The 12,549-nt window shown below is 36.6% G+C and overlaps 1 protein-coding gene across 1 annotated transcript in view; it reads left to right on the top strand.

The window, feature by feature from the left end:
- The window catches only part of NEK10 (NIMA related kinase 10), a gene marked incomplete at its 3' end in the record, with an annotated part of 277,172 nt that extends 264,999 nt beyond the window's left edge, over positions 1 to 12,173 (top strand). The window contains exons 34-37 of the mRNA XM_082664201.1: positions 5,194 to 5,302; positions 7,764 to 7,816; positions 7,897 to 7,952; positions 12,125 to 12,173. Coding sequence (XP_082520327.1) covers positions 5,194 to 5,302; positions 7,764 to 7,816; positions 7,897 to 7,952; positions 12,125 to 12,173 — 267 coding nt within the window. The remainder of the gene's footprint in view (positions 1 to 5,193; positions 5,303 to 7,763; positions 7,817 to 7,896; positions 7,953 to 12,124) is intronic.
- Positions 12,174 to 12,549: the final 376 nt, after the last annotated feature.

The raw sequence follows: 12,549 nt of genomic DNA, 5'->3' as shown, positions 1-12,549 counted from the left end.
ACAGCAAACATCATTCTCAATGGTGAAAAACTGAAAGCATCTCCTCTAAGAGCAGGAACAAGACAAGGATGTCCACTCTCACCACTATTATTCAACATAGGTTTGGAAGTCCTAGCCATGACAATCAGAGAAGAAAAAGAAATGAAAGGAATCCAAATTGGAAAAGAAGTAAAGCTGTCACTGTTTGCAGATGACATGATACTACACATAGAGAATCCTAAAGATGCCACCAGAAAACTACTAGAGCTAATCAGTGAATTTGGTAAAGTTGCAGGGTACAAAATTAATGTACAGAAATCTCTTGCATTCCTACACACTAATGATGAAAAATCTGACAGAGAAATTAAGGAAACATTCCCATTTACCATTGCAACAAAAAGAATAAAATGCCTAGGAATAAACCTACCTAGGGAGACAAAAGACCTGTATGCAGAAAACTATAAGACACTGCTGAAAGAAATTAAAGATAATACCAACAGATGGGGAGATATACCACGTTCTTGGATTGGAAGAATCAACATTGCGAAAATGACTCTACCACCCAAGACATATTACAGATTCAATGCAATCCCTGTCAAAATACCAATGGCCTTTTTCACAAAACTAGAACAAAAAAGTTCACAATTTGTGTGGAATCACAAAACACCCTGAACAGCCAAAACAATTTTCAGAAAGAAAAATGGAGCTGGAAGAATCAGGCTCCCTGACTTCAGAGTATACTACAAAGCTACAGTAAACAAGACAGTATGGTATTGGCACAAAAACAGAAATATAGATCAATGGAACAGGATAGACAGCCCAGAGATAAACCCTCGCACCTATGGTCACCTTATCTTTGTTAAAGGAGGCAAGAATATACAATGGAGAAAAGACAGCCTCTTCAATAAGTGGTGCTGGGAAAACTGGGAAGCTACATGTAAAAGAATGAAATTAGAACACTCTCTAACACCATACACAAAAATAAACTCAAAATGGATTAGAGACCTAAATGTAAGACCGGACACTATAAAACTCTTAGAGGAAAACATAGGAAGAACACGCTTTGACATAAATCAGAGCAAGATCTTTTTTGATCCACCTTGTAGAGTAATGGAGATAAAAACAAAAATAAACAAATGGGACCTAATGAAACTAAAAAGCTTTTGCAAAGCAAAGGAAACTACAAACAAGATGAAAAGACAACCCTCAGAATGGGAGAAAATATTTGCAAATGAATCAACTGACAAAGGATTAATCTCCAAAATATATAAACAGCTCATGCAGCTCGATATTAAAGAAACAGACAACCCAATCCAAAAATGGGCAGAAGACCTAAATAGACATTTCTCCAAAGAAGACATACAGATGCCAAAAGGCACATGAAAAGCTGCTCAACATCACTAATTATTAGAGAAATGCAAATCAAAACTACAATGAGGTATCACCTCACACCAGTTAGAATGGGCATCATCAGAAAATCTACAAACAACAAATGCTGGAGAGGGTGTAGAGAAAAGGGAACCTTCTTGCACTGTTGGTGGGAATGTATATTGATACAGCCACTATGGAGAACAGTATGGAAGTTCCTTAAGAAACTAAAAATAGAACTACCATATGACACAGCAATCCCACTACTGGGCATATACCCAGAGAAAACTATAATTCAAAAAGATACATACACCCCAATGTTCATTGCAGCACTATTTACAATAGCCAGGACATGGAAGCAACCTAAATTCCCATCAACAGACGGATGGATAAAGAAGATGTGGTACATATATACAATGGAATATTCCTCAGCCATAAAAAGGAATGAAACTGAGTCATTTGTAGAGACGTGGATGGATCTAGAGACTGTCATACAGAGTGAAGTAAGTCAGAAAGAGAAAAACAAATATCGTATGTTAATGCATATATGTGGAACCTAGAAAAACAGTACAGATGAACTGGTTTACAGGGCAGAAATTGAGACACAGATGTAAAGAAGAAAAGTATGGACACCAAGGGGGGAACATGAGGGGGGGGGTGTTTTGTGATGAATTGGGACATTGGGATTGACATATATACACTAATATGTATAAAATGGATAACTAAAAAGAACCTGCTGTTTTTTTAAAAAAGAATACTCCCTGGGAACTTCCCTGGTGGTCCAGTGGTTAAGACTCTGTGCTTCCAATGCAGGAGCCATGGGTTTGATCCCTGGTCAGGGAGCTAAGATCCCACATGCCGTGTAGTGTGGCTAAAAAATATTTAAATTTTTTAAAATTTTAAGTTAAAGAATGTTTTTGAATAAAAAATACTCCCTGAATTAATGAACAACACTTGTGTTCCTCTCTTCAACCTAAATCCCCAAGCCTCTATAACATGGACTAATGTCATAGCCCTTTATCACTTTGCCATTAATATGCAATACCCAGACTGTGCCCTCAAGTTCCTCTCACCTGGAATGTTGACTTGACTTCCTTGCATCCCACCCAATTCCAGCCTTTGAGTTTCAGCTCTAGTGTTTCTTCTACAGAGCTTCTGAAAACCATGCTGGTCTTCATGAAGCATCCTTTTTTGTGTAAGTTTAGATCTCACCGTCTCATTTCACACTTCATTATTTAATGCATTGCCCTCTTGTTTTATATACATTAGACTATTTTTCCAGTCAATTTGCAAGTCTCATGGAGGCCAGATCATTTCTGTGTCCTCCATGGTGCCCAGCATGGTGCTAATAAGCTAGGCAGATCATCAGTGTATGTGGATTGAAAGGTTTACATTTCTGATTTACAAAACCTGCTCAGGTCACATAGTAAGGGGCAAAAAAGATTTGCTGAAAGAATATAGTATACATCAAAAAACTGAACTGCAAAACAAAGTTCTGGAAATTTCCTAGGATAAAAATAAATGTATCTGGGTCTCAAACACAAGACTAAAGATTTTAGTCCTTGGCTTCTTCCATGGTCCCATCCCTCTGAGAATTCACAGTTCTTAGGCTAGAAGACTGCTAGTGTGACACAAGCTCTGGAAACATCAAACACTCCTCTCTTCAAGGTTTGAATCAATGAAAAGTACTTGTCCTGTCATCTTAAAATGACTCTTTTGACCTCTCCATGTAACAATTCACATATGGTACTGTGCATCTTCCTGTCTGTGAAATCTTTAGGATTCCAAGGTGTTCACTTAATAATTAAGTTGACTTAAATAAGCTTTCTAAGAAATAATTGGGATGAACATTTCAGGCAGCCAAATTACTCCTATGCTCAACCATATGAAAAAAAAAATCCATCTGAAGTCACTTGGAAGGTAATACCAGGAAATCATTTTCAGCATTACAAGACATATTAAGAAGTTCAGTTGGAATAATCTACTACCTTAGATATTAGAACTACAGAATGCTTAAGGCTATCTGCATTGCCTCCTAATAGAACTGATGAGAAAGTTATTAAGTGAATAAAATCTTCCTGCATTACACTATTACAGTCTTACAATCTTGTCATTTTACAGATGGGTTATTAATTTTATCAGTTGTCACTAAAGTAAGGAAAATAAATTTTCAAGAATATAAAAGGATTATTCATATCTTTTTTCTAATGTGTAGCATTCATTGGCAATATGAAGACTGGAAAACTCAAAAATGATTTTTATTTATAGTATCCAAAGCATATTGATGGAATAATTATCAATTGCTAATATAAAATGTTTATATTAATGTATAAAATGCATAATGTATACAGTGAAGTACATATACAGCTCCATGAACTTTTACATATATATTCACCCATGTGACCACCACCCACATCGATATATAGAACACTTCCAGCCCAGAAGAAGGCTCCTGCCTGCCTTTTCCTGGTCAAACTACTACCTGTTACAATGTAATCATTGTCCTGATCTCTGTCACCATTGGTTAGCTTTTCTCGGTTGTGAAAATATGTGTAAATGAAGTTATACATTGTGTATCCTTTTGTGTCTGGCTTCTTTTGCTCAACACTCATCCATCTTGCTGTGTATATCCATAGTGTGTTCTTTTTCATGTTTGGCAAAATTCCATTGGATAAGCACACCACAATATATTTATCTATCCTGTGGGCATTTGGGGGTTTTCCAGTTTTTCATTATTACGAATAAATGTGCTACAAACATTCTTGTACATGTCTTTTCATGAACAGAAGTACTCATTTCTCTTGTGTGTGTATATCCAAGAGTGGGATTGTTGGCTTAAAGGGTGGGCATGTTTGTGAACTGCCAAACAATTTGCTCAAATGATTGAACCATGATATGTTTTAATTCATGAATAGAGTTTGTGAATCCAAGGTAACTACTATCGAATAGTCTAAATTGTGCCTTTTGTTTCTGGTTTATTAATATGTATCGACATTTTAAAAGTATATTGTTTTACACAGGCGCAAAAACTTGGCCAGCTCAAGTGTTAGTTGGAATTAAAGGTGAAAGGATTTTGAAAGTTTCATTTAAAAAATTCATCATTATAGAACGGCATTAAACAATTGGAACTTTAATAAGTTCTGACATTTTGTGAATTACTCTTTCCTTTACAGTGTTGGGAATTAATGTTTGGAGATTAAAATTAATTAATAGTAATTTAGGGGCTTCCCTGGTGGCGCAGTGGTTGCGAGTCCGCCTGCCGATGCAGGGGACACGGGTTTGTGCCCCGGTCCGGGAAGATCCCACATGCCATGGAGTGGCTGGGCCCATGAGCCATGGCCACTGAGCCTGCACATCCAGAGCCTGTGCTCCGCAACAGGAGAGGTCACAACAGTGAGAGGCCCGCGTACCGACAAAAAAAAAAAAAGTAATTTAGAAAAATGTATTAAGAAATGTGTTTGCCTTGGTCAAACAAGAATGATCTGGGCTAAAACTTATGTTTTGTTGAATGATTGGAGTTCATTCCTCCTACGCCTGACAAAAATAACATTTTGATATCTCAGGCCCATGCCATTATTTTTCTATCCAGTTTTATTTTGTTCTCATAAAGCTATATAGTATTTTTTTTATTTTCATGTGACCAGGAATTATCTACTTGCTTTCACTGTAATTTGCCTGCATCTAATTTATCATTTTTTTTTAAAGGAAGAAGATTGGTCTTTATCTGTATACAAGGGATTGACAACAGAAGAGCACTAATTTTTCTGGGCAGAGACGCACACAGAGGTCTCATGTCATTTGATTCTGAATGCAAAATAAGATGCAGTTTTGCTTTTTCTGTTTCAGTTATCTCAGGGATCTCCAGAACCAATTGAGCCCAACTTTTTCACAGCAGATTACCATTTATTGCATCATTCATCAGGTCAAAACAACCTATCCCCAAATAACCCAACAGGTAATGGTCTTCAACACAGGAAATCTGGCTTTCACAAAGAAATAGATTGTTTGTATCAACAGCTATCCTTAAAAGATTATCTTCAATTTAAAATGAAAATAGAGTTTATTTTGATTATCTGTGGTGACAGTTGGAAGGACATACAGTAGGAATTTAGAAATTCCCTGAGATTTATTTTACACACTTGTGACACCTTCCTTGATCATTTATTAATACCATAAGCAAACAGAATCTGTGTGGGTAAATTGTATTTCCTTTTACTTCTTCTTATCTGGTGATGGGAAATCAAATGCTCAAAAACATCCAGGGGGATAAAAAGTAGAAATGAAGAGCTTGAATAAAACAGAAAATTTGACACTTACCTGAAGAATCCACATCAGACATATTTAATTTTTTTTCTTTTTTGAAAAAATTTCTCATAGGGAGGCAATATAACATAGGGATTAAAGGTATGTATTCTGTAAACCAGGATGCCTAGATTCAAATCTCAGCTCAACCTCTTAGTAGCTGACCTTGAGCAAATTATTTGTCCTCACTGAACCCCAGTTTTCTTGCCTGTAAAATGGGAACAAAAATGGTAACCATCTTAGGATTATAGCAATGATCAGTGTAAATATATAAAAAGTACTTAGCCAGTAGTAGGGACTCAGCATAATGTAATTTTTCTTGTGATATTTTTGACCTCAGAAGAGATCTTCAAGCTACTCTGAGGTTACAGAATTCCTAAATAATTTTGGAATCCCTGTAAACTATAGTTATATCTCTCAGTGGGGCAGACAGATGTGAAACTTTTACTGTTAAATGAAAACTTGCCATCTACTCAGACAAAAAAAAAAGCCTAATCCTGTTGTGCTTTTGAAGTTGCCTAATTTAGGCAAATCACTTCATGTACTAATTATCAAACTTTCCCTAAGTCTTGGACTCCTAGGATACAGCTAAACTGGGTAGACAGAACTGCATTTAAAATCATCCCTGAGAAATCTGTAAGATCGAGATAAACTGTTATCTAAAGTCATTTGCTTTTATTTATTTTTAATTGAACTATAGTTGATTTATAATATTGTGTTAGTTTCAGGTGTACAGAAAAGTGATCCAGATATATATATATTCTTTTTCAGATTCTTTTCCTTTTCCTTTATAGGTTATTAAAAATATTAAATATAGTTCCCAGTGCTATACAGTAAATCATTATTGTTTATATATTTTATATATAGTAGAGTGCATCTGTTAATCCCATATGCCTAATTTATCCCTCCCCTCCCCTTTCCCCTTTGGTAACCATAGGTTTGTTTTCTATGTCTGTGAGTCTGTTTCTGTTTTGTAAATAAGTTCATTTGTATTATTTTTTAGATTCCACAGATAAGTGATATCATATAATATTTGTCTTTCTGACTTACTTCACTTAGTACGATGTGGTATATATATATATATATATCATTGAATATTAGCCATAAAAAAGAATAAAATCTTGCCATATGCAGCAACATGTATGGATCTAGAGATTATCATACTAAGTGAAGTAAAGTCATTTGCATCCCCCTGGGCAGGTAGGTCAGTCACAGGCCAGACTTCTTACCACAGCAGCCCTGCTGAGTGAAGAACTCTGGTGGAAGTCTCTCAGCAGCCTGAGAGGGAGTTGACAGGCTCTTCCAGAAGCTGGATGCTCCTACCCAGAGCAGACCAGGTGTGTCCCTAGTCATGGCAGCCTGGACAGAAGCAAAGACAGCAGAACCAGGGAGCACTTCGGGCAACACCTTTAAGCTGGGCTTGAAAAACAAGCTGCCAGCACTCACATCCTTGTGCGTCCTCTTAACCTTCAACCCATTCTCTTTTCTCTCTCCTAAGTAAGTGGCAGGGGAGCTCCTGGGCCTCCATGTGATAAGTGTTGATTGACCTGAGTGGAAACTGGTCAACATTGCTTTGGGTGGTGCTGGGATTTGTTAATGTGCTGGTATATCATACTCAGACCAAACCTCAAAAGAATTACTGTCTTCTGATTTTAAATGTATTTTATTCCCTCCTGGCAGCCATAGCCAAGGGTCAGACCTTTGTTGTCCTCCTCTGGCTATTTCTGCCTTCCTCTAAGAATTTGGTTTTTTTCTAGCACATATCTACTCTTTTTGCCTTGTGGATTAGGAATAGTTTCTTAATCTTTTCTTTGCCTATCAGGAGGTTTGTGTTTAGAACCACTCCTCACCTATCCTTACACACACACACACACACACACACACACACACCTAACTTAATTGGCCAATTTATACCATGAGCAATGCACATAAATCTTGTGTATTATTTTGTGATGGCCACCCCAAAAGCCAAGATAATTTGGAATGTGTTTGTAAGTACTCATCTTCATCACTAAGAAACTGACCTCTTTTCACTGCATGTGAATCATAATTGCCAATAAAATCTAAGAAAACATGAACCAAATGTCAGGCTTTTCATAATTTATCTATTTCAGGTCTACCCTCCAGCTTTGATTTGGAGCAGGGGATAACGTATGAACAGATGCAGGTGAGGTTTTTGTGGTGCCTCTGAATGATTTTATTTTGTTGCTTTTAATTCAATACTAACCTGATATTTTTTAACTTTAGATTGTGATTGAAGAAGTCCTAGAGGAAAGTGGTTATTACAATTTTACTTCTAACAGGTGAGATCTAGAAATGTGAAAATTCAATTTAGAGCATTGGATATTAGATCTAATTTCTCTATCCTTGATTCTAGAGGTTTTCTCCGACCTTGTATTTTAAACACTTTTGTAAAATGTCTTGGCTTAGACTTGATACAACTGTGAGTAGAATGTATGTTGACCATATTTTATATGGATGCAGCTGCTGTATTCTTGGTTGAAAAAGAAAGGGTGATCGCTTAGTAGTAATTTACTCCTACATAATGAAATGGAAAATTATTTCTACATTTTTTTTTAAATTAAGCATGTTTGTCCCATATTGGAAGAGCCGAAACTCAAATGTCCATGACTAAAATCTAGCAATTATTTGTATAGAATGCAAGGGGGAAAGTGCAACTAAACAAAGAATCACTTCTGGTGAATTTAAGATATGTTTGTGGGAAAGCGATTTGTTGTTATGTGTTCCCATTTGCTTACCCTAAATAAGAAATTGCAGTTTACTGGGGCTGTGTTATCTTCTAAAATAATCATTATTGGTGATCTAAAAATATACTCTATTTTATATCAATTTCATTCAGTTATGGATTCCTGCAATTTTACTGTTGGGCACAGTTTAGGGCACAAAGATTTGAGTACAATTAGTTTGAGAGGCAATCCCAAGAAACTCTGGTAAGGGATTGAAGAAATAATTCAATAAAGATTTCATTTTCAAGTAAGTTACTATTGTGGTGGTTGGAGCTTGATCCCATTGTGGAAATCTGAGAGCCAGTGGAGAACATGTACCTCAATTCTCCCACTTATGGACTGAGGGAGCTGGGATGGTATTTATCTCTAATTTCCATTAGTCATCGTTTGAGGCCTTTTTCCCCAGAGGACGTTAGTTCCCTGGCATTTCTGGACTTCTGTAAGGGTGGACAAAGCAGATTCTAGAGACCAGAGATATCCTCAGGAAAAGAAACGCAGGTGCTGGCCGTAAGGAATCAGGCCAGCATGCTTTGAAGTGCTTTGAAAGAGGGGATATGGGCGCTGACAGTGTCTGCTATACATGAGCTGTCTCTTGACTTTTCCAAGGAGCCCTCTCATAACAGAAGCATCAAATTGACCATGAGTAACCACTTACACATCCTATATGGCCAAAGTTGCCTTAGGAGACATAGTCCAGTGGAGTTTGTTTTCCCTAAGTGGCCTTTTCTACCTGGAGGAATAACCTTCCTGTCTAGCTAATGAAGCTATCTGTTGACCACTATTTAAAGTATTCTAGAAGTCTTCCCCAAAGATAACTGTTAGCCATGGAAAGAGAAAGAGGTCTCAAGAACATTCTATTAAGGTCATTATATTGAAATTAGAATCTTTTTTGAGGTTAGGTTAGCCTTTTTTTTCCCTGTTTCAATGAGTTGTTCTTATGAATCACGGATAAGATTATTCAGTTGCTTGCTCTTTTGGCTTGATAATATATTTCCAAAATACTATCTTCGTACATTTAGTCCTGTTGTGATTTGTAACCACAGAGAAATGATGAGTAATTCTCATTTTCCAAAGGTATATTGTTAATAGAAATAACCATCTCCATTATAACTCTTCTCCCCCCATCCCTGGAGGGATTCTGAATTTTCATTTTTTTCCTCTTGATCTGAGTACATCCAGCCTTCCATGGATAGGATGAATGTCTCTGTTCTTGACTCTCAGCAACTTATTATTTCAAGTGCCGTTGGCTTGTAGTGGGGCAAAAGTCATGCTTATCATTTTTTTAATCACATTTTCTCAGAGACTCAGGATCATGGGCAATGGATGTCTTCAAATTTTTGCAGAAAATCAGCTAAATATAATGAAAAAACAGGGGTGTAAGGAACTTCGGGAAACTCTTATAAGAGCTCTTATTTTTCCTTTTTTAGAAATAGTAATTCCAGTCTTATTTTGAAATTTATGGTTATCCTTTTCAATTCTACGGTTATTAAGTTTTTAAAAAATTAAACATTACTTCTACTTTCAAAGACATATTCCTGTATTAAAAGAAATTGCAGATTTTCTTCTTATGGTAAATAGACAATAAGAGGCCTAATGACAAAGGTGAAAATTTATTTACAGTTATATTCAGAATTGTGAATATAATATGAAGATGTGATTTAAACGATCAAGTTAAAGTAATATATGATGGAAATGACATCAAATTTTCTTAAAATGTTCCAAATAAAAATGAATCATCCATTTAAAAATCCATATAACCAGGGGCTTCTCTGGTGGCGCAGTGGTTGGGAGTCCTCCTGCCGATGCAGGGGACGCGGGTTCGTGCCCCAGTCTGGGAAGATCCCACATGCTGCAAAGCGGCTGGACCCATGAGCCATGGCCACTGAGCCTGTGCGTCCGGAGCCTGTGCTCCACAATGGGAGAGGCCACAACAGTGAGAGGACCGTGTACAGCAAAAAAAAAAAAAAATCCATATAACCATGATACTCCCTTTTCAACTCCTAATAGCAGTGATAGCATATATAATTGGGGGAGACAGTTTTCACGGTTTACCAGTGAAAATAACCTTTGGTTATGCTTAAAGCCATTACTTGTTTACCGATGTTCCCAATTAGTTTCCAAGAAGTAAGTCAGGCTCCACATAGAAGTACCTAATACTTCACAAACTGAAAGTGTACATAATTCCAAATATGAATCAGATCAGCTGTGACAGTCATGATTTTTCCGTACTCAAAGGATAGAGGATGCTAAATATCACAGGACGTGTAGAGGTAATTAGAATCTGTACTTAGAATCAGTAGAGTGTATTTTCCCAAATAGGTTTTGTAAATAGCCAATATTATCAAAGATGATAATAGATGTTATATGAAAAATAAAGTTCCATGACCAAATATATTTGGGAAACCCTGAATGTACATTTTTCCATTTTGGGAGAATGTTGACACACATGACTATATTGAAAACTTTGAGATATACTTTAGGAAAGAAGTCTGTTGACCTTGTTTACCCAGTGATTTTTCATCTTTTACTTGGAACACAAGTTGAGAAAACCTTCCCTAGCAATGTGGTTTGAAATAAGAAACATTGTTTTAACTCCTCCACCAGTATCTAGTCAGATCTTCTATTGTTCTCATAATCATCATCATCATCTTAATTGTCATCACAGCCATCATTGCAAAATATTATTAAATGATCTTGATTAATAACCATGCAAAGGGAATTACATACATAAGTCCTGTATTCCTCAAGCTTACAGCTTAAGACTGTCAGTTCAAACCTATACACACATCTACAAAGCATCCAGACAGCAGCTAAAGCATTAAGCCAAGACATGGAACATTTCAGCTTAGATCATAGGGTTTATGTTTAGTTAGGGTTAGAGAGATGCTATTCTCAAATGGAAAGTCTCAGGATAAGGCCATTATCTAGCTATTAGCTGTCTTTGGGGAAGATACCTAGAACTGTTATAAGTAATGGTGAGACTGCTTAGGTAGTTGGTAGGAAGAATGTCTCAGGCACAACATACTGCATTAGTTAAAGAAAGTGATAACAAAAATAGAAACAGCAGCAAGGAGCCCTAACCTAAATGAGGGATTTGGGAAGGGGAAGTAGAACTGAGTTGAAATTGCAAGGAAAATGAAACAAGGTCAAAATAAACTGGGCCAGCCCCAGGTGGGCTCTATTTGTGGTCATTTGCAGGGATGTATGATCACCTATATTTTGCACACATTAATATTTAGCTTCCTTACCAGAAGGATACAGCCTGGCGTGCCTTCATTTTATCACTGTTCTAGTGAGAGTGAAACTGTTGAGTTTTGTGAGTGAATAGATGACCAGCATACCATTCTTTTATACTTAGGGGCACATATTAATATTTTACTTTGTAACAATGAAATATGTGTTGAGAGAAAAAGAAATCTACATTGAATCAACTTGCATTGCTTTAAAATAGGCATTTAATGTACAGGTTACTTTGGATGGGTATTAATTTTTCCACTGTAGGATTATTAGTTCCTATTACATTTATAATTTGAGAAAGAAAATGCTAGCACTGAACTTCAGCAAAAGTCAACTTTCTAAAAATCTCCCCATTCCATCATGTTTAGAATCACCTTTTTATTCATTGTGATTTATTTATTTATATACCTGAGCTACTGCTTTTGGAACTGAATATGTGAACTAAAATATTTGAGACTGTAGAGAACTTCTTCCACTTTTGAATCTTCTAGGTATCACTCCTATCCATGGGGGACCAAGAATCACCCAACCAAAAGATGAAAGTGCTGCATTTTGAATGGACTTGGTTTTCCCAGTGAAGATCAAGTTCTGGACTTCAACCACTACTGGCAAGATGCCCAAAGATTGGGTGCTGCTAAAAGAGCGTGGAAGAGAAAAGACCAACATACCGTGGTGCCTGCAGGACCTCTTTCTGGAGGTCCAGTGCTAAGAGGCTTCATCCTTAGGACACATGTATACAGGATGACAGTGTGCTTCTGGGAGAAAATGCTGCAAAATTCGTCTGTGAGAAGAAAACCCACTCCTTGCAGAACTTTCCTCCAAGTTAAAAAAAAAATACTTGTCATATTTTTCAAAGGAATCTACTTAGAATTGCTGAAACTATGTTTAAACGCATCTATGTATAAAAGATAGTTTT

Source organism: Grampus griseus, assembly GCF_964374135.1.
Source record: "Grampus griseus genome assembly, chromosome: 10".
Lineage (NCBI taxonomy): Eukaryota > Metazoa > Chordata > Mammalia > Artiodactyla > Delphinidae > Grampus > Grampus griseus.
This window is presented reverse-complemented; position numbering and strand designations above follow the sequence as displayed.